The sequence below is a fragment of the Theobroma cacao genome, chromosome 7, assembly GCF_000208745.1.
Source record: "Theobroma cacao cultivar B97-61/B2 chromosome 7, Criollo_cocoa_genome_V2, whole genome shotgun sequence".
In the NCBI taxonomy this organism is placed as follows: domain Eukaryota; kingdom Viridiplantae; phylum Streptophyta; class Magnoliopsida; order Malvales; family Malvaceae; genus Theobroma; species Theobroma cacao.
The window spans coordinates 2,224,989-2,248,638 of NC_030856.1; the positions used below are offsets into that span (position 1 = coordinate 2,224,989).

At 33.5% G+C, this 23,650-nt stretch overlaps 1 protein-coding gene, 1 long non-coding RNA gene and 2 pseudogenes across 2 annotated transcripts; all 4 read right to left on the bottom strand.

Moving 5' to 3' along the window:
* LOC108662704 lies at positions 1,226-2,627 on the bottom strand (annotated as a pseudogene).
* On the bottom strand, positions 2,646-6,697 carry LOC18593545 (annotated as a pseudogene).
* Positions 7,546-19,159, bottom strand: LOC18593546 (probable disease resistance protein At4g27220). The gene is given in 10 exon segments (XM_018124177.1): positions 7,546-7,757; positions 7,872-8,034; positions 9,311-10,036; positions 10,631-10,894; positions 11,137-11,400; positions 11,630-12,491; positions 12,805-14,731; positions 14,909-15,044; positions 15,279-15,372; positions 18,772-19,159. Coding segments are annotated over 6 exon segments (4,116 nt in total). The 5' UTR covers positions 14,715-14,731; positions 14,909-15,044; positions 15,279-15,372; positions 18,772-19,159; the 3' UTR covers positions 7,546-7,757; positions 7,872-7,944.
* LOC108662927 lies at positions 21,441-22,145 on the bottom strand. Its single transcript, XR_001928793.1, has 2 exons — positions 22,055-22,145; positions 21,441-21,694 (listed from the first exon to the last, which is right to left on the bottom strand). It is a non-coding gene; the product is annotated as an uncharacterized LOC108662927 (long non-coding RNA).

Here is a 23,650-nt window from a genome sequence, read left to right on the forward strand (position 1 = left end):
GATAGCTGCAGCTCCAACTTTCTTAAATTTGAAATCGTCCGCATCTGACTTTCTTCCTTTCCAAGAAGCCCATCCATTTGAAACAGTGATTGCAATTGCTCACGATAGGAAATGCTCAATGTTTCTAACTTCTTTAAGATGCTAGGTGATTGACCATGACACAACTCTTTCAAAGAAGTCATTTGACCAATGTATAATTTCACCAAATTAGAGAATGCAGTGGTTGGACTTTGTTCTCGTGTTGTATCGATCAAGCATTCCAGCTGCTTGCAAAATGAAAGCTCAAGAGAAGTTAATTCCTTTAGTTCGCACTGATCTACATTTGAGACAATATTTTTGTGTTCCATGGTGACACCGAACAGAGTAAGCTTTTCCACATTGCAAAACAGGTCCTTAAATTCATTTAATGAAGATGAGAAACAACGAATTATCAAGGTTCTCGAGCTTAGCCCCGCCAAATCTTCAAGATATCCATTTACAGTTATGTTGTAGCTTTGAAGTTTAGGGAACACAAAGTTTTCTTGAGAACATTGATGAATAGAAACTCTCAGTGTTAATGCAGTCAAACCAGACAAAGAATTCAGCTCCAATAAGTTGACATTGTTTGTACCTGTCACGTGTAGCTCTTGGAGTGACGGTAACTTGTTACACACAAATACAAAATGTTCTTAATGCAATAATATATAGCACTTTTAACCGAATGATAAAAATAGCAAGATAATGAAATGAATAAGATAACATTAACTTTTTTATTTCGTCATTCTTAAAGATACTTTTGTACTACAGGTTGCAATGTTTCATAATAATAGCAGTGACCAAAAGCTCATGCTAGATGTATATTTGTTTGTGGGGAAAATTACTTTGTTGCATTCCAAAGTGAGAAAAATATAGTGATTTTAATCTACGTAATTCCACTAATTCTTCTGGAAGCTCATGAATATTAGTTTGAAGCAATGCCAAAACCTCGAGGTTTTCCACATTCCACAATGATGAGATGTTCTCAAGCTCACAATTTGTAACACACAAAGTTCTAAGATTTATCAAGAATTGAAGTGCTTCTAGTTTGAGTACAACATCTTGGAGAAGTAAAATTCAAAAGGTTCTCATTCTTCCAAAAAAAATTACACAAAACTCTCAATGAATTCTTTCCTTTTAGAAACAAAATCAAGAGTTTTGAAAATAACTTTGTTAGGAAGATGATTAATCTCAATGCTTCAAAAGAAAATTACCGTACAACATTCAAAACTTTCACTCAGACCATTTCATCAATCCATCTTTTACCATGAATTTATTTTCCCCTCTCGATGTTATCAAATGAGCCAAATCACGAATCACATCAAACATTTTTACAGATTCTTCATCGTAAGTTTTCAATAACAAACTAGACTATTGGAGTGTAATTAGAGCTTCATGAATTTTCCTCCTTAAGACTCCAGTTGAGTCAACATTACCAAACAATCCTTGACCAATTCCACATATAGTCAACATCTCAATTGATATTTCAAAATCTTGTGGAAAAAGGGAACACAGCAACAAACATGACTTGACATTATCATCTTCCAAATAATCATAACTAAGCTCAGACGGCTATAGATACCTCCACAAACATATTGATTATCCAAATGTCTCGAGTCTTTGAGTCGTTGATTTGCTATTATCCACCCATTTAAACTTTTACCTTTTAGAGAGTTTGCCACAGTTACAATTACAAGAGGCAAACCATTGCATTTACGAGCAACCTACTTGGCTACCTTCAAGGTGGGAGAGTCATCTTCTACACCAGCTTTACCTTTGACTAAAGCCCATGCTTCATCTTCAGATAAGATTATTTAGCTGAGCTTTCTTTTGACAATTCATTCGAGTGCACACTTGTTGAAGAAGCGTGGTTAAAAATTTTTTTCAACCCTTGTGATCATCACCCAAACATCATCAAGGATTATAAGGATGTTCTTCATGTCCTTTATTCTCAGCCACAATTGTTCTGCTCTTCCTTCTCTAGTCGTCATTTGAAGTTTTAAATGTAGGAAGTCTGCAAATTTATCTTGAATATTGTTGATGTTTGGAGTTTGGGACACGGATACAATCACAACTTCATCAAAGAGTTGCTTGGCTTGCCTTCCCACTTGTTTTGCCAAAGTGGGTTTACCCACTCCTCCCATCCCATATAGTCCAATCATGTTCACATCATCCTTTCTCAAAGCCTCCATGATCTCTTTGAAAGCAGAACTCGAGGATTCAGAAGGCATGAAATCTTTAGATGGAATGAACTCTATCCCTTGAAGAGGAAGACGCTGACTGACTCGTTGAAAATTACAGGTCTCTGCTTAAAGTTGAGAGATATAAAGCGTCTTCTTTGCTACTTTGATACTTAAGCAGTATCGCCAGCCCCAACTAGGACACCAATTGAAACACTTGTTACACTCTATTTCTTCTTCCAAACTCTGAGCTTCTCCCAATTCTATCTCTGCCTTTGTTAGCCACTCCTTAACGTCCTTCTTAATTACCTCAGTTTGCCTTACAGCCTCATCGACATCATCTTGCACCTGATCTTTTTTCAATTGAAAAGCTTTTCGCTGCTTCTTGAAATCTTCAACAATTTTGGCAAAACGGAAAAAGTAAGTGAGATAAGGTCATGCCTATTCTGCTGCCAGATTCCCTACAGTATGTAAGACTGTGAATGGCAATTGTATTCAGCCTGCAACAACATTGCCCATAGACTAGAAAACTCAATATCACAGAGAGGAGAGGAAAGATATGGGATGAAACAAGAAAGGGAAGCAAAATAAAAAAACAAAAAAGAGATGAAGGAACATGACCCTCTCAAAGAAATAAAAACCACAACATTGTACACCAGCCAATGAAAACCCACAACCTTAAAACATGTCGGATCAAAGCAACACCTTAAGTGCCCTTGATGAGTGGACCAGTTTCGAGCCACAGTAGAGCAACCACACCTCACTGCAAAATACAATAAAAATAAAACACATTAAGCACAATGAATTAATGTCAGAAAATGATAATGGCAGATGTAGTGAGCATAGACAAACTAGTCATTTCATTTGTTTTTTATTAACCTTCCATGCAATTAAAGTAAAAAAGGGTGGTCAAACAGATTCAGCATGCTTGCATTCTTTCTGCTTTTGCTAAGTGCCAGGAATAATTATGAAAATATGTATAATTCATAAAATCATGTTTACCTGCTGTGGTTGTTGGTAAGCTCCTGGTTGCTGGTAATTCCCGTATCCAAGATAGCCCCCACAGTACATGTTAGGATCTTGGGGAGGAGGTGCATATCCATATGCTTCAAATCCTTGAGCATATCCATAACATCCACCATTCCACTGGGCCTGATCTGGTTGAGCCTGAAACTCCAACAGATTTCCCTCCTAGTTTGCAGAAATATATATAGCAAGGTTTTAATTACAAAATACCATGATTTTAAATACAAAACCTGATTGCTTGAAGGACTACATCCCCATGAAAGTCAAATGTTTCTTCCTCCTAATACGATGCCATTCAAAACTGATAAAGCTTGCTCCGCGTTAGTCCTGAAGTATATCAAATTGCAGAATAAATTAATATAATATAATAATATTTCACGCACTTAAATATTCGGAAGAATTTACAGCTTACCTGTTAGCATATTGAACAAAACCACAACGCTTGTTAGCAGGAATTTTTACATGAACTACCTCACCCAGCTGGCTAAATATTTGTTTTAATTGGTCTTCAGAAACACTAGGATCCAAACCACCAACAAATATCTGCATTTAAGCATCTAAGATTTCAGTTGACCACACCATGAAATAAGTATATTAATATATATAAAAAGGCTACCCACTGTGGTATTATTTGGATCATTCTCGCCAGGATTTCCTTGAGTATTCTGGTAAGAAGCTGCAAATGATAAATACTTGTAAACTACCATAGAATGAGATGATAAAAAAGCTCATTACTTCTCAAAACTCAATTTAAACATTGTTGAAAAAACCAAAGCATTAAGATAATACACTTAAAAATACTAAAAAAGTTCAAAAAAATTCCCTCCGTGGCATGCAAAAGAACAAAAATGTAAAACCACCAGCTATACATCACTCAAAAGTTACAATTAAAACCATAAACCTCCTTTGGGTTACATCAAGGCTTACCATTACCAGGGAAAGTAAAAAGTATCAGATTAAATGGATTTCAATAGTAGCCCAAAAAGAAATCATTAATTACATTACACTCAGGGAATCAGTAAAGGTCCTATTCTTTCATTAACCTTTTACAATAGCATGAAAAGGAGAAAAAGGAAAATTGAAATCAGAGACTTAACTTTTCTCTGCACTTGACAAGAAATATTTCCTTTTTCTCCTTTCTTTCACACATTTTTTGTAAGGGGGGGGGGGAGGGAGGGAGGAAGTTGTCGAGGCTTAAATAGAATGATTCACAACTTCAACTTCAAAGATTATGTTTTAGTAGAAAGAACCTATCTGCTAAACTAATTTCAGAAATGCTTTAACATTCTCTGCGTAGACAGAAACCTATAGAGATTATATTAGTAGCCACAAAATGATAAGATGAAGAACATATTTAGAAACTAAGGAAATTCCTCTAAACTGAAGTGACGCAAAACCGCAAATGACAAGTAGAAAAAGAATGCCTTGAAAATGCAATATTAATACTGGTAGATGCATACACAGCTAGGCCTGCACTATTTAGGTTTTCGAAATAAAGCATGGACGAGTGATCCACTTCCATTGAGGTTTAATCCATTAACTGAAAATGCCTTTAACTACAAGTTCCAGGTTTCTTTCCTGACTCAATTTGTCCTCATTTGTAAAAGAACAATAGAATGAGGACAAAGAAGTTACTATAACTTTTAAAAGAAGCACAGATATAAAATGCAATAGAACAAAAACTGCCCCAAGGTTCATTAACAGAATGGTGCATGATAACATCCATAGCAACTTTACCCATGGCTGCTTCACCTAGTTTTGAGCATTACAGGTTGAATTTAAAGGAAACAAAGAGGAGTGTGTAAACATATGCAAGTATCGAAAGGGAACTGATCTATGACAAAATTAAAAAAAAAAAAAAAAGTTTCTAGACTGGTAAAATAATCTAAAGAAAGATTTAAAGGAAACATGTTGGGAAAACTGAAACAAATTGTACTTGACTGGAATACTTAATAAGGAACTGGAAAAGTAATTTACAAATGTAGCACAAATACTGCCACAAGAAAATGAGGCTTACGACATAAACAAAGTAACTGACCTAAAATGAGGCCACGCATTAAAGTGGAATCATTTCAGCTGATACCAGTTCCAGGATCCCCAAAGTGAAAGCCTCTTGGTGTCCTGCTTTAAGACAACATGAGCTTTATATAAGGTTGTGAATGTTTTAATATAATTAAACGTGCCCAAGTTTACAAAGGCAAATTGGAAGGAAATGACTTTGCATAAATTCCGCTGCTCTTCAAGTGCATAACTGAAAGAATTCGAATTTTGAGGATACTGTAACAACTAACAAGTAACAACTTCAACTCAGAAAATTAAAACCCAAAAACAAAAATAGAATAACCAACAAGCATTCAACTTGTCAAGTCAAAGTACTCTAAGATAAATCATGGCAAATAAAAACTATTTAAAAACCATGCAACCTTCATACGTAAATCAAGATAAATAATGACCTTAACAAAACCCATAAGATAGTACCTTTCGGATACTGCTGACCAGTGACTGGCTTCTTATTAGCAGCTGGACCAATCCGCATTGCCCTTGTTGAACAATAAATCCCGTTCATTTCGGTCATGGCACGAAGCTGCTCAGTTTCATCACCAAACCTCACAAAGCCATAACCTTTAGACCGTTCTGTAGTCCTATCAGTGACAACTTTGGCACCCTTCACAGATGGGTAAACAGCTTTAAAAGTCTCTTGCAACATATAATCTGAAACATCAGCAGCCAAATCCCCAACAAAGATTGTGTAATCAGGACCCTCATCTTGCCTCTTTTCCCCATATCCGAGTGCCGCCCAATTCAACCTAAAATTCTGCTCAGAATTCGGCATTGGCACCCCATTATACGACTGCAAAACCCTCTCAGCTGCCGCACGTGACACAAACTCGATAAACCATACCCCTCTGGTAGCCCCGTTTGCTTATTCCTAATCACCTTAAGCTGCAGCCACCTAAAAAACCCCAAAAAATATTAAACTTCCTTTAATTACTTCTTACTGATTTTTTTACTTAAGCAGTTAAGTTTAAAAGGAAAAGAAATGAAATTCATTTAAATAACAAAAGGGAATAATATTTTGATTTATTAAAATATAAATAAAACTGCGAAATTTATTCCACTATATTTGCTCCGTTTAATTAAATTTTATTATATTTTTTTACTATTTTACTATTTACTTAGGCACTCTTAAATCTTTTTTTTTTTTCTAAAAGCCCCTAATTTTTTTTCTAAAATAATATAATTAACTAATTAATTACCTCTCCAGTGTGAGCGAAGATGTTGATGAGGTAATTCTCATCCATCCACTGCTGAAGATCACCGATCCAGAGGGATCGAATCTCGCTGGAGCCGGCGGAGACTGAACCGGTGGAGTACTGCTCAATCTGACCGGGCGGAGGAACGGGTTGCGGAGCCCAACCGGAAGGTGGATGAACCGGCTGACCCGCCTGCTGCTGCTGTTGTTGTTGTTGCATCATCATCCACGGCTGCGACTGCGGTTGCTGCTGTTACTGCTGGGTTTGAGACTGATCGGCTGCCATGGACTGCGGCGGAGCTACGCCTCCTGCTGGGGGTTGTTGCATCATACTCGATAGATAGATAGGTAAGAGAATCGGGAGATCTCAGAGGAGAGGAAACCTTAGGGGTAAATTGAAATTTGGTGCTAATAAGTATAGAAAAAAAATTTAAAAATTAAGTAATTAAATGGAATTGAAATTTGAAAATTATTAATATATTTTTATGGTATAAAAATTAACTATTATTTTATTTTATTCCCTTTATAAATTTTATGACTTTTAATTATGATGATTTAGGAGATGTTTGATAAATTATTTCTTAATCTATTAAATAAGAAATTTTTTTTTATCATTTCCCTTCGTCTCATTATCTTTGTTATTTATTGATTTTTTTTTTGTTAAATAAACTCTAACTTTGATCATTATTTTTAAAAAATTGCGAAGTTATAAAATTTTGAATTTTAAATTTTTTTATTTTTTTTTGAATTTTTAATTTTATATAGTAGTCGTGTAATATGATAAGAGAGGTACAACATGGTAAGAAAAAGAAATTAAATTGAACTTAATAATTCTAAGTGCATGTAGAAATGGTCCAAACCCTTTTTATAATTCTTAGTGTAAGCATTACTTAGTAAAATTTTCTTCTATCAATGAGTAATTACTTCATTTTAAATGCTTTTTGTGAACTTGTTGCCTGAACTGTACTACCATGGCCAGATCTTACAGGCTGGAGTACCAATCAAACTCTCAATGTTTCAATAAACCACTTGGAACCTTCATAAAATAAAAATCTACTTGGCTTGTATAGGAAAATTAAAGTTTAATTTCCCATGTCTTGATTTAAAATACAGAAATAAAGATAAGAAACAGAAAAATTTTAAGCTTATTCTTCTACTTATTGTAGATACAGAGAGAAATATAACATTGATTAGGTAAATTATTGAAAGCAAGTGATCCCTTTGCTTGACAACTCTGTGAAGCCAACATCTTGATCAACCCAAAGCACAATAATTTCAACTACCTGTTTTTTTGTTTATGTAAATAATAAAGATTAGCACAAGTAAACCACTAAAATTTGATTAGGACTAGGCAAACAAGTGAGAGAAATGAAAATGGAAAGTAGCCTTTGATTTACCTGTGTTTAGTTAATGGCTCCAACGTACTCATTGATGTTTAAACATGCCTTTGCAACTTCCCCTGCAATCATCTCATAGTTCTTCCTTGTAAGGTGGTAGCCTGTAACAAATGCTCTTGGACCGTAGAATGGTCTTGGCGTCTTGCTTAACTGGTTGCGGTGTCTTTTTAAACAATTGAAACAAGGAAATGTAAAACAAAAGTATTAATGTTACATGTTATGAGAGTAAAAGAAAAAATAGACATATTATAATTTATAAGCATTTTAGGCCAAAAATTCATTAAAAGTAATGAAATCATTCACTAAAAGTGATATTCTAGACCAATCTTTTTGTTGCAGTACTACTACTCAATCATTTAAGTAATTTTAGTGAAGACTTTGAAAAATTATGCAGTATAATATTATTAAAGACTCTAATTGCCTTTGCACATACTAAATAAAAGCGTAAACTTAATTCACTAATCAATAATAAAAACTCTTAATCATCAATAACGATTATGTTGGGAGGATAAGGAGAATGAATAAGGTATTTTTAGTTTTAGTGAATAATATTCTTGCAAAAGTCCATGAAGATGGCTTCAAAGGATTTGGGATCAATTTGGAAAGGTTGTCAATACATTGTAGAGAGAAATAAACGCAAATACAGTTAGAGGTATCCTTTTATCATATTTGGATATTTTAATAAGGATAAAAAAGTAGTCCAAAATTTAAATGGAGTCTGGCTTCTTAACCAAAGGCTAGAGGTCAATATAGCCAGCTAAGGAAGCCATGATTCATTCTGAAGGAGGAAGCAAAAAGGAAGCTTCTGATGCGCCTAGTGTTAACCACATTAGGAACGGAACCTGCAGTGGGATTTTGAGACAACTTGGTTTTATTCACTAAGCCATCTTATGCTCTGTTATTGAAAGGTGCTTTTGAAAAAGGTGGAGCTTCAAATGAAGAGAGAGAGAAGATGATCTTCAATGTCTTAACAAGCATGGAAAACATGCTTTGGTTGAAGAGAAGTGATGTGGTAACAACATAATGTAATTCAGATTTAGCAAATTTAATGGAATTATTTAAAATGGAAGGCATTTCAGGGCTGCTTATGAGGAGTTTGTCTCTCAAAAGAATTTGTGCTAACCTTTGAGGATAAGGAGCTGTTGGAAGCGCTCAAGGATAAAGGTTGGGATTGGCTTAACAAATGGTTTACTAAGGTGGAAACATAGTTAGAGAATTTTTCATCAAAACTCCTTAACAAGTGGGTGATTGCACAGGATATCCTTTTGATGTGTGAAATAGGCATATTATAAATTATAAGCATTTTAGGCCAAATTCATTAAAAGTGATATTCTAGACTAAGTTTTGGTTGTAGTGTCATTCTCAATCATTTAAGTAATTTAAAGACTTTGAAGATTATGCCTTAAAATAGACAAGACTAAAGTTTTCAGGGTGTATACCTCTGTTTTGGCATGCACATATTCCTTTGAATCTATGAAGAAACCTGTAGTCATCTTGGGACATCCTTCTACTTTGAAATAATGCAAAGCCGACAATACAAAGTGATATCCCCTTGGACAAAAGTCAACGAGGCTTGGTAGTTCTTCAAGTGATAAAGTCATTAATTGATCAAACTTTATCTCTTTTTCGGTTGTCGCTTCTGCTTCATCTTCAAGTTCAAATACTTGCTCCAATTTAGAGTTCCCTATAACCCATAACTTTTTAAGTTTTGGAAGACAAAGAGCAGATCCAAGAGGAAGGAGACGTTTCAACTTTTTGCAATATTGAACAGAAATCATGGTCAAATTAGGAAAGCTTATAGGTTGGAGATCACCATCTGATGATGAACAAACTTGATCCTCAGCAATGATTTGGTCCAATTCATCACAATTTTGTATTTCTAGATTGACCAACCGTGATAAACTTTGAGCAGTTGTAGGTGAAAATATGTATCTTAGCCTCTTGCAATCAATCACCTTCAAAATTGTAAGGTTTTCAAGAGTTACAACCTGAGAGACATCCTTCCATATAATCCACTTTTCAGATAAATCCTCCAGGTGGAGTTCCTTTATACGTCCATGAACCTGAAATAGCTCTTCATGACTCCCAACTGCTATATATTCTTGATTGCAATTGGCTGAAATACGCAATTGAAAGCTATTTCCCAACTTAGAGAGATATAATTCCTGCAAATACATTTCTGTTGTATTAGATTGGGAACGGATGAGCAAATGTTACTCATAATTTTTTAGATGCCAATTCACAAGAAATCCTTATATTTTTAATGATAGGACATAAATATGTTTCAAAATTACATACAAAAAACATAAAAGAAATGAACCCCCCCGGAAAGCCTAACTTTCTCAATCTGTTTCTCTTGTCTGAAACAGAAAGTAGAAACACTTTGAATAAAGAAAAAAAGGGAACTCAAGGCCAAGAAGAAAAAGAGAACTTAAATTGAAGAAGAAAGAGAAAATTCGAATCAAAGAAAGCAAGAGAAACTAGAATCGAAGAAGAAAAAGGAAGCTCGAACAAGAAAAAAGGCAAGTTTTGTCGTCATGAAGAAAATATATGACGAACCTCAATTCAGAAACAAGGACAAGGAAAACCCAAAAATCCCCACAAACAAATTAAAATATGTTTTTCAAAATAAATAGTATAAAATTTGTGTGCTGCAATTTTAAAAAATAATTGGATTAGTTTGTGAGTGTTGAAAAAAAGATTTAGCTCAAAGGCAAAATCCAAAACCATAATTGAAGGAAAAGTGTATAGAGAAATACCTCTAGCTGAATTTGTTCATTAACTTCTTTTTGAATAGTGAAATTTCTCAATTTAGGACAGTTGCAAACTTTCAACTTTTCCAAGGATAGTGATGAGATGAGAAAGTTTTCCGAACTCAAATTTATTAAGTTTACAAGTTGAAAATCTTGTAGGCAAGGGAGTCCAATGGCACGATGAGTTGGCCATTTCCATATGCTCTCCAATGCTGGTAATGACTGCAGCTCCAACCTTCTTAAATTTGAGAGTGGTACTGTCTGATTTACCTCACATAAAGAAAAATATAAAATTTATTAATTAATAAATATTGAAAATGAATTCTTTATACTTGATCTTAATTATTCAAAAGAAATACATTTTGTTAAACAAAAGTAGAAAGAAGTATTAAAAGTTAATAATTTAAAAGGATTAGATGATAATTATTTATATATTTGATAATTAAAAAAAATCATCAGAAAAACAATATACAAGAGCATTATTAAAGGAAAAATGGAGAGATAAGAGTTACCTCTAGCTCGGCCATTTCTTTGTCCAAAGGAAAGACTTGCTCTAAATTTTTGCATAAAGATATCCGAAGTTTCTCTAGATGCAATAGACTTTGAGCAAGGTAAGATGAGAAGATAGATTTCACTTTATCACAACCTTGAATTTTTATTTTCTTTAGACTCTGTAGGCTTACATGATGAGTTGGCTCTTTCCATATACTCTCCAATGCTGGTAATGATTGCAGCTCCAAACTTCTTAAATTTGATAATGGTTGTACTTGATTTTCCTGGCATAAAGAAAATATATAATGTTTTAATTAATAAATATTGAAATATGAAGTCATTGTATTAAATATTGAGAAGGCATATATTTTAAAAAATGTAAAAGTAAGTGTTAAAAGTCAATAAGTACGAAAGATTATATAGCAATTATTTATATATTAAATAATTCAATAAAATGAAAGATAATTAGAAAAAGAATATATGAGAGCATTATTAAAGGAAAAATGGAGAGATAAGAGGTACCTCTAGGTTTGCCATTTCTTTGTCAAAAGCAAAGACTTGCTCTAATTTTTCGCATTTAGATATCTTAAGTGTTTCTAGATGCAACAGACTTTGAGCAAGGCAAGGTGAGAAGATAGATTTCAGTTTATCACAACCATGAATTGTTACTTCCTTCAGACTTTGTAACCTTACATGATGAGTTGGCTCTTTCCATATATTCTCTAATGCTGGCAATGACGTCAGCTCCAAACTTCTTAAATTGGAGATCGTCCACATCTGACTTTCTTCATTTATAAGAAGTCCATCCATTTGAAACACTGATTTTAACTGCTCACAATTGAAAATTCTCAATTTTTCTAGCTTTTTTAAGAAGCTATTCGGTGATTCACCATGGCACAACTCTTTCAAAGAAGTCATATCTTCAATGTCTAAGTTCACCAAATTAGAGAATGCAGTGGCTGGACTCTGTTCTCGTGTTGTATCAATCAAGCATTCCAAATCATCGCAAGATGTAAGCTGAAGAGAAGTTAATTCATTTAGTCCCCACTGATCTACCGTTGGGATAATATTTTTGTGTTCCATGATATTGTACAGAGTAAGCTTTTCCACATTGCAAAATAGCTCCTTGAATGCATTTAATGAGGATGAGAAATCTCTAATTCTCAAGGTTCTCCAGCTCAGCCCCTCCAAATCTTCAATATATGCATTTACAGCTATATTGTAGCTTTGAAGTTTAGGGAACACAAAGTTTTCTTGAGAACATTGATGAGTAAAAACTCTCAGTGTTAATGCAGTCAAACCAGACAAAGAATTCAGCTCCAATAAGTTAGCATTGTTTCTACTTGTCACGTGCAGCTCTTGAAGTGAGGCCAACCTGTTACTAACAAATACAAAATGTTATTAATGCAATAATAGCACTTTCAACTGAATGATAAAAATATCAAGATAATGAAATGAATAAGATAACATAAACTTTTTTATTTCTTCATTCTTAAAGCTACTTTTGTACTACAGGTTGCAATGTTTCATAATAATAGCAATGACCAAAAGCTCATGCTATATATATATATATATATATATATATATGTTCGTGATAGTCAAATCAAATAAAGTAAATAATAGAAAAAAAAGATAAAATAAATGATATAAAATTAAATAATTGAAAACAATAAGATAAACAGTTTTACCTTGATAGCAAGTTAGAGGGGAAATAGCAGTATGGCCTTTCATTGTAAGAAAAATATAGTGATTTTAGTTTATGCAATCCCACTAATTCTTCTGGTAGCTCATAAATATTAGTCTCCAGCAATGCAAAAATCCCGAGGTTTTCCAGATTCCTCAATGATGAGATGTTTTCAAGCTCGCAATTTATAATGCACAGAGTTTGAAGATTTGTCAGGAATTGAAGTGCTTTCAGTGTGAGTACCACATCTTGAAGAAGTAAAACTCGGAGCATTGTCATTCTTTCAAAAAATGCACACGAAACTCTCAATGAATTCTTTCCTTTGAGAAATAAAATCTTGAGTTTTGAAAATTCCACTTTGTTAGGAAGATGCTTGATCTCAATGTTTCATAAGGAGATTGCCGTATAATATCCAAACCTTTCACTCATAGGCCATTCCATCAACCCATCTTTTACCATGAATATATTTTCCCCTGTCGATGTTATCCAATGAGCAAAATCACGAATCACATCATGCATTTTTACATGCTCTTGATCATCAGCTTCCAATAATAAACCAGACTTTTGGAGTTTTGATAGTGCTAGATGAATTTCCCTCCTTAAGTCTTCCATTAAGTAATTATTATTGAACAATCCCTGACCAATTCCACATACAGTCAACAACTCAACGCTAATCTCATAATCTTCTGGAAAAAGGGAGCACAACAAGAAACATGACTGGATATTATCTTCCTTCAAATAATCATAACTAAGCTTAAGGCAGCCATAGATACCTCCGCAAACATCTTGATTATCCAAATGTCTTGAGCTTTTGAGTCGTCTATTTGCTGCTATCCATCCATCTAGATTTTCACCTTTTAGAGCGTTTGCCACAGTTACAATTGCAAGGGGCAAACCGCCACATTCATGAGCAACCTCTTGTGCTACATTCGAGGTTGAAGAGTCATCTTTTAGAGCAGCTTTATCTTTGAATAAAGCCCATGCTTCATCTTCAGATAGAATGTTCAGTTTAAATTCCTTTTGACAATCCATTTGACTGCAGACTTGTTGAAGACGTGTAGTGAGAAGAATTTTGCAACCTTCGTGCTTACCACCAAATGGAATTCCTATAGTCTGCAATTCAAGTTTTTTCCAAACATCATCGAGAATTATGAGAATCTTCTTCTCTGCTTTTAATTTTCGCCATAACTCTTCTGCTTTTCCATTTTCTGTTCTGGCTTCAAATTTTAAACCAAAGAGTTCTGCAATCCTTTCTCGAATTTCGTTGAAGTTTGGAGTTTGGGACACCGTAACACTCACAACCTTATCAAAAAGCTTTTGTTCTGTAGCTTGCTTCAGTACTACTTCCGCCAAAGTTGTTTTACCAACTCCTGGCATTCCGTATAACCCAATCATGTTCACACCATCGCTTTTTAAAGCCTTCATGATCCCATTGAAAGCTAACGTTGAAGATTCGGAACGCATGAAATCCTTGGGTAGTAGCAACTCTATTCCTTGAAGAGGAGGACGCTGGCCAACTCGTTGAAAATTACAAGTCTCTACAAGTTTAGAGATACAAAGTGTCTTCTTCGCTACTTTGATACTTAAGCAGTATCGCCAGCCCCAACTAGGACACCAATTGAAACACTTGTTACGTTCTATTTCTTCTTCCAAACTCTGAGCTTCATCCAATTCTTTCTCTGCCTTTGTTAGCCACTCCTCAACGCCCTTCTTAATTACCTCAGTTTGCCTTAAAGCCTCATCGACAGCATCTTTCACCTCATCTCTTTTTGATTTAAGTTCATTTCGCCGGTTCTTGAAATCTTCAACAATTTTGCCAAAACGGAAAAAGTAAGTGAGATAAGGTGATGTGTATTCTGTTGCCAGGTTCCCCACGCAATTGGCAATAGCAGAGGCAACAAAATCAAGAGCCATTCTTTGATGATCTGAGACTGAAAAACAACTTGGATGAGTAAAAAGTTTTACAAATATCTCTCAACCTAGGATGAAAGGATTACTTAACTTGAAAATAGAAAACAAATGTCGCTGCATCTAAATTCGCAAATATATACTCAAATGTAAAACCAACACAAATAAACCAAAGAAGAAAGAGATGAAGATTTACGTACCAAGGAAATCTATAGATGAACTTTTAGGAGCCAAGACGGACCAGCTTCTATTTTGATCTAAGCAATCTCACAAACTCGGTGAAGGTCTTTTTTTTTTTTAAGTTCAAAGAAAACTGAAGCAGAAATGAACTTTGCACTGCAACAATCAGAAGATCAAGGAATTAAAAAATAACAGACTTTCACTTATCTTCTTTTTAATTCTGCTTCTGATGCAAAGGAACAGAGCAAACCAGAAAGAGCAAAGTAAACAGAGCAACTCTCAAGGCAAGAAGATCTTTTTTTTAAAAGCATCCCCTTTCTTTCCGTAAAGCAAAGAGGTGAGCTTACAAAAAAGAAATTAATTTAACTGAAATCTTTTCTTGAAACTTACCTCTCTATTCTCACCACTAGAATGTGAAAGGGTAAGAGACAAACACAAAGTTTCTAGCTCTCTGCTTCACACAAATGCCACGGGTGCAGTGTAACTGTATAAGATCAAAAGAGTTAATTTGGACATAGAAAATAATTCAGTGCCAATTTTGCAGGTAAAGTTTGCAAATGTATACTCAATTGCAAAAACCAAGACAAAAATAAGCCATGGAAGAAAATGATGCACATATATACCAATGAAAGATGGAAGTTTCAGGAGCCAAGGCCAAGCTTTTGTATAATGATCGAAGAAAACTCAAGTAGAAATCAAGTTTGTACTACAGTAACCAAAAGTCCACTGGCAGAGGGAATTAAGAAACAACAAACATTTGTCAACCTAAGATCAAAAGAACAACTTAATTTGAAAATAGAAAATATGCGTCAAAATATCTATTTATTTCAGTTTTTTCTCAATAACTACAGCTTTTATTTGACCATGTTGTCGTCAAGGGCTGGGAAAGAAATATAGTGTAAATTGATTAATTTTATTTGCCAAATGAAGAACTCGAGAAGTCAAATGCATTAGTAATAAGAGAAATTGAGCATAGCAAAAGCTATATATGGAGAATATAATATGTATTCTGGAAGCTTACCTCACCTCGAATGGATCTTCTAAAGCTTTGTTTTTTAGATAGAAAGCAGAAAAACCAAAATAGTAGAGATAGCAGCTTTGATTTTTTTTTTTGGCTCTGTGGAGCTAAGGAAAGGAAAAGTAGGGATCAAAGAACAGTTTTTGGTTTTTTTTTTTTTTTGTGAGTTAAAAGAAAATGAGGAAAGTAGAAACCAATGAAGATAAAGCAACGGAGATGCCTTCTTTTTTTGAGTTGAAAGAAAAGTGGAAATATCAAGGAAAATGAAATGGAAGAGTAAGGCAGAAATCAAACTAAGTCTTTGGGGTGGTGTAGCTCGCAGATGTGGAGATGATAGAAGAAGAAGCTTGAATGGAAACTCGATGACGACAAAGTAATAAGAGCAGGTGTAGGAAAAATATTAGCAACTTGAGTCAAAGTCCTCCCATGCTCCCATGTAAGTTTCCCCACCAATTAATGAACCAATATGATTCTCTTTTCTTTGATAATGCAGCTACATTGATAAAAGTATGTATAGGATACTATTGAAATTAGGAACAATGGACATATATTGGCAACTTGGCTCAAACTCTTCTCCTACTCCCATGTGAGTTTCGCCACTAATTAATAAACAAATATTATTCTCTTTTCTTTGATAATAACCAGCTGCAATGCGGAAGCTAGTGTTATACATTGAGAAAGTTCCCCTCTTGTGGTGTTCGAGACTCTGTTACAAGCTCCCTGTAAAAGCTCTTTGGCCGGCATGTGCTATCAACATTATCATATAATTTTTATAGATTTGAGGATTTTTGTTTACTTCTAGGGACAATTGCATGTGAATGTGATAGATATTTGATTCAAATTTTAATTGAGAGTCCATAAAATTTTATTGGTTGAAAATTATTTAGTGACTGAATTTATTTAAAAGGTAAATATACTTAATGATTAAGAGTTTTGAATGGGTAGGAACTCATGGTGGTAAAGTAATATGACTCTATAAATATGGAGTAGGTCTTAATCTTCAGAATTAAGATCAAAATGTAATCTCTTCGTGATCTTAAGAGATAATCATATTAAAATCGAGGCTTTTGTAAGGGTTTAACAAATATATGGGGGTGTGAGAAAGAGTAGGGAAAATAAGTTGTAAAATATGTGGTAATGTATGTTTTCGAGATACATTACCTTGATATCCGCCCATGGTCTTCAAGCTCATGTGACTGAAACTCAGCGGAATAATACGATATGATCATTGTCTTGAGATTTACATTGACCAAACGGTAATAATCTACTTTTTTTTTCTGAAGGAAAAGAAGCACTTATTTGTAGTAATGTATTCTTCCAACAATTACTAGTCATTTTTCAATAGTGGGAAATTTTTTACTTAAATATTTCTATAATATAATGACCCTTTTTTTTATTATGTGGACCTCAATAAGTTAAATTTTGAACTAATTGAAGTATAGAAAATTATCCAATAAACTGTCATGGAATTTAAAAACTTTATCAATGAAATTAGAAAGTTGTCACATATTCATTAGGATATATTTGAAAAACTTAATAAATTAATCTGATAAATGAAAGGATATGAATTTGACAATATTTTAATTTTACTAACAAAGTTAAAATCTCACCGAGGATGTATAGAATAATAGTCCTCAAAAGTCAAAATAATCCGTTTGTTTTTACAATTGAAGGACATTGATCATTACATGCATTAGTAGTGAAGATTTGTTGCTTTTCCTTGAAAGATCATTACATTTTGTGCTTAATTACATGTTTTTGTTCGGCTTATATATATAAAGTATATATGCTTTCATTAGTGCTTGTTGAATTTTGGCAATAAAATGTTTAATAGAGGTGATATGAATGAAGTGACCATCCAGAGATATTCCATTCTGAAGTGACTATCCAGAGATATTGCATTCTATCTTTTCTGCCTATTGGGTTCCACTGCTTGGAGCATTTCTGCAGTTTCTGTATACTTATTTGCTACAACTTGAAAGAAAAGAGCATGACAAGATTGTATCCAAATTTGCCTTTAACTTCAAATTTACTTCAGCTTGATCAGCAAAAAAGGAAAATTTGAGTTCAGATTATAGCATTTTGGTTATTGAATGAGTGACTCTTGGAAGATGGAAAACGTTCATGCATGCTTGCGAAGCTCGTTTGGTAATATACAGCACAAAAAGCATTGTGAACCCAACTTCGAAACACATGAATCCCATCTATTTTTCTAACAACAGACGTGGCAAGCGTGGGCATACCAATTCTAAATTCTAACATTGGTTTTAGACCACTTTATCAAATTTCAAAGCCTTTCTTTAGTGCTTTTTTCCCCTCGGTTTCTTGGGAGAATTAACTGGTGCTGTGAAAGAGGGCAATGTTGGGGATGGCAGGGGACGGATTAGTGTAATTTTTTTATATTTATAATTGAAAAAAATTAGAGGAATGCAGATTAGGGGACAGCAGATTATGGAAACGGTGGAAGACATTTCAGCAGGTGGATTCTTTAAAGGAGGTGATAGGCAGTGTATTATTCTGTGAGTGCTGATTTTTTTGGCAAAGGAAGGTGCAAGGAGAGAGTTTTTATTGGATATTGTCATTACCTTGAGATTTACATTGAGCCAGTGGGATTAATTTTTTTTTTTTGGTTTTTAAGAAAAAGAAACACTTATTGTAAACCTTGAACTAATGGAGGTAATTGGTTTTATATATATATATATTGCTCTGGCAAAACATTGTAATTTAGAAATTTAGAAGTAGAGGTATTCGTTAATTTTATTTGCCAAACGAAGAACTCGAGAAGTCAATTGCATTAGTAATTAGAGAAATTGAGCATAGCAAAAGCTTTATATGGAGAATATAACATGTATTCTTGAAGCTTACCTTACTTCGAATGGATCTTCCAAAGCTGCATGGATTTCTACTTCACCAACTCCGGAGATCGGGAAAGAACAATTAAGGACCAACCCAAAGCAAAGAAATAGAATAAGGGTAATTACTTCACCAACTCCGACTTCTTTTTTTAGATAGAAAGCAGAGAAACCAAAATACTAGAGATAGCGGCTTTGGGTTTTTTTTTTTTTTTTTTGGCTTTCTGGGGCTAAGGAAAGGAAAAGTAGTTGGGATCAAAGAACAGTTTTTTGTTTTTTTGTTTTTTTTGGTGAGTTAAAAGAAAATGAGGAAAGTAGAAACCAATGAAGATAAACCAACAGAGATGCCCTCTTTTTTTGAGTTGAAAGAAAAGTGGAAATATCAAGGAACATGAAATGGAAGAGTATGGCAGAAATCAAACTAAGTCTTTGGGGTAGTGTAGCTCGCAGATGTGGAGATGATAGAAGAAGTTAAATTTTGAGTTAATATATTGCCCTTGTTTAAATTACGTAGACCTCAATAAGTTAAATTTTGAGTTAATTAAATGATAGAAAATTATCCAATAAACTGTTGATGGAATTTAAAAATTTTATTAATGGAATTAGAAAGTTGTCACGAATCCATTAGGATATATTTAAAAAAAATTAATCTGATAACTAAAAGGACATTTGACAATATTTTAACTTTACTAATGGAGTTAAAAACCCACCGATTATTATACAAATGATAATAATCCCAACACTAAATCGCGTCTATCTATAATCCCAACCACCCACTGCTTTTGCTAGTGGAACATGGAATTATTGATTCACTTTTGAACTATTTTTATTTTATTATTCAAGACAAGTCACAGCAAAGACTTGGTATTCTTCCAAGTCTTTTTTTATTGTCATTTTCTTTTATTCAAATAACAATCGACCCAAACATGGTTTGCTTTATGGAATTATTAGCCTCACTTTTCCTTTTTTTTTCTTTTTTATTGTTATATGTGTTGATCATTAGATTATTAAAGGGAGATAGATAATGACATCAATCATCTTTAGGAGAAAATTCCAATTAAAAAAAAGACCAGCATTGAGAAAAAAATAAGCTAAAATTGTCCAAGAAAGTTTTGTCAATTGTTTTTCTCCTTGTGATAGGGAATATTTTGGTCACTGGTCGCCTAGTTGATTATCTCTGCCTCAAAATTAGTAAAGAATACTGGCAACTTGGTTATGAATAATGAATTGATTATTGAGAAGAGTAGGTGTAGCAGCAGGACATTTGGATAAATTATGGGCAACTTGGGTCAACGTGGTCCCATTGAGAAAGCTACAATAACAAAGCTACTTCTATACATTGAGAAAGTTTATTTTATTTATTGTTTTCCAGCTACAATCCAAAACATTGTTAGAAATCCTTTCATTTCACAATTCCCATACAAAACAAAAGCTTGGCAGATGAACAACATCATTATTTCTTCAGGTTTGTTTTATTAATAATCAAATTGATTTCATTTCACACTTTGTTATATCAACAAGGGCATTTATATTACTTGGCCAATTGATTGTTAGCCAACTTGATTGAGACTTGTGCATTTACCTCCATATATCATCAACTCCTCCTTTGTTTGATCTCTTCTTGATAAATAGGTTGCTCATCAAAATTTTCTAATGGCAAACCAATGTCAGGATATAGTTAACTATTTCAGAGAAAGTGAAATGCAAATTTTAACTAATCAAAATAGCTTTCCTTTGTTGTTTAAAGAGTGATTTTCTTTGTAGTTGATTTCTTAGTTTAATTAGTCTTTATTAATATAATATATTTATTTAAATATATAATATATTTCTTAGTTTAGTGATTTTCTTTTTATTAAAACATTTATTATAATATATAGCCCTGTTTAAATTACCTAGACCCCAATAAGTTAAATTTTGAGGTAATTAAATTATAGAAAATTATCCAATAAACTGTCATGGAATTTAAAAACTTTATCAACGGAATTAGAAAGTTGTCCCATATTCTTTAGGATATAGTTGAAAAATTAATAAATTAATCTGATAAATAAAAGGACATTTGCAGTTTCTGTATAAAAGGCTTGGAGCATTTGCTAGAACTTGAAAAAAGGAAGCATGACAAGATTGTATCCAAATTTGCCTATAACTTCAAATTCAGTTCAGCTTCACCATCAAGAAAAGAAACTCTCAGTTCAGTTTGTAGTGTTTCAAATGCATGCATGCTTGCGAAGTTCGTTTGGTAATATATAGCACAAAAAGCATTGTGAACCCAAATACGAAACACATGGATCCCATCTCTTTTTCTAACAACAGGCGTGGCAAGCGTGGGCGTACCAATTCTAACATTGGTTTTAGACCACTTTATCAAATTTCAAAGCCATGTTGTAGTGCTTGTTTCCCCTGGCTTTCTTGGGAGAATATCAAGATTAAGTGGTGCTGTAAATCAAGGCCATGTTAGGGATGGCAGGGGACGGATTTTAATAGAGTATTCGACGTGATCATACTCGATTAATGTAATTTTTTATAATTATATTTGAAACAGATTGGAGGAATGCAGTTAATTGGATATTGAACCTCGACAGTAGATTATGGAAATGGTGGAAGACATTTCAGCAGGTGGATTCTTTAAAGGAGGTGATAGGCGGTGTATTATTCTGTGAGTGCTGATTTTTTGGCAAAGGAAGGTGCAAGGAAAGAGAGTTTTTATTTGGTAGGAATTCATGGTGACAAAGTAATATGACTATATAGATATGGAGTGGGTCTTAGTCTTTAGAATTAAGATAGACATGTAATCTCTATATGCTTTTATGGCATCCGTCTTTGACCTTTAAGCTCATGTGCCTAAAATTCCACGGAATAATAAGTTATTGTCATTGCCTTGAGATTCACCTTTAGAATTCTGATTCTTCTGATGCAGCTTTGTTTATCCTGCAGGGAGCCTTCAAAACCAAACAAAGTGAGACATTAAGAACAAGAATTAATACTAATTTTCGTTAACAAGTAGTATAGGACATAACAAAAAATAAACAAAAATCAGTAACAGAGCAAATTGCAGATTGTTAAAGACATGATATATGACTATGTAACACAAGTCAGACAGAAAAGAGCTAATAAGCAAAACAGGGTATTCATTCATTATATATGAACTTTCAGGAGCAAGACAGAGCTTCTATTTTGATCCAGCCAAAATACAGACACTAACAAAGTCGGTGAAGTTTTTTTTTTTTTTTTGAGTTCAAAGAAAATTGAAGTAGAAATCAACTATAATTAAAAGGACGGGAAATTAGAAAACAACAGACTTTCACTTATCTTGTTTTGAATGCACGCAGATAATTCTGCTTCTGATAACAAAAACAGTAGTCGAACATAGAAAGTAGAAACTCTCAAGGCAAAGACTTGTTTTCTTTGGAATCCCTTGTTCATTTTATTGATACTATTTTTCTTATTCACATCCTTAGTGGAAGACAAGGGCCCCAACATCTTTTGCCTTATCATTGACTAGTTCTCTCTCAGAGAAGTAAAAAAAGAGAAAAGGATGGAGTCAAGGAGATGCCCTGCTACGGGCCCTACTGTTTGGCTTTCCAGGAAGTGTTATGGAAAGAGGATGGGAATCTATCTTCTTGGTTTAGTTTATTGTATGCTTTGCTTTCATGATCTTATCTTTTACTATTTTAAAACTTTTTGAATATTAAAGTTATGAATGAAATAATTTTTACAAATAATTCTAAATTTATTATAAGTAAAAAGTCAAGTATGGTCCAACCAAGTAATTACTTGAGCAATATGTAAACCTTTATCATGAATAAGAATAATTTTATACAGGTAATAATTTCATGTCAAGTCAAGGTTCCAATGCAGTAAACGGTAACTTGATTATCCAGCTGATACATTCTTTTAACATCTCTACATATTTATGGCTTTTGAATTATTGATCTAATACCAGAAAGAACATCTAAGCCTAATTGCTCTAATCAAAACTATTTGAACTAATTTCCAATAAATAAAAGCAAGAGCTTCAAGGAATAACCCGACCCATCAAACTTTATTTGGATTCAAAAATGAGACAGAATTGATCAGTGTATTAATATATTATAAACAACTTTAATAACCAAGGCTAATGTGACAAATTCTATGCAATAATAGAGTTCACACAATCTCTCCTTAGAATTTTATTCCTTTTCTTTATCAAAAAATCATGCCTTGTCCTGGTCCCAGTATCTGTCTCATTATTTAGTTGGGAGGGTAAAAGAAAATAAAATCCCCATTTCTACCTTCCTTCTCGTCTTCCCCATAGAACAGTGATAGTGGGCCTACACTCTGAAAAATTGTCTGTAAATGTTGTTGGTTTTACCGTATTCTCGATCCCATCTCCATTGCAACGTAGTTATAGGTATAAATGGCACCCAAACAATGCTTTTCATCCTTTTTGGCTAGTAGGACATGGAACCACTATTATGAGCACTTTTGAATTATAGGTTTTTTTTTTCTAGTCTCTTTTTATTTTCATTTTTTTATTCAAATAGCAATGGAGCCAAACATCATTTGCTTCACGGAATTATAGATCTCACTTTTTCTTTTATAAAAAAGCTTTATTTAACGGGTAATTAATATCTCAATTCTAAAATCTTAAAATATTAAAATACGTTATATATTTAGATCGTTATATTATAAATTTTAACTACTATCAAAATTGATTATTAGAGGGAGACAAATAATTAAATCCATCGACTCAATGAGAAATTTCAATTAAAAAATGGCTAGTATTGAGAAAAGCAAAGCTAAAAGGAATTTTAAGAAAGTATTGTCAAATTTTTTTCTCCTCGTGATTGGGAAAACTTTATTTAACCACTAATGGGAAAAAAAATGGGGGAAGAAATAGTTTTGGTCAATCTTCG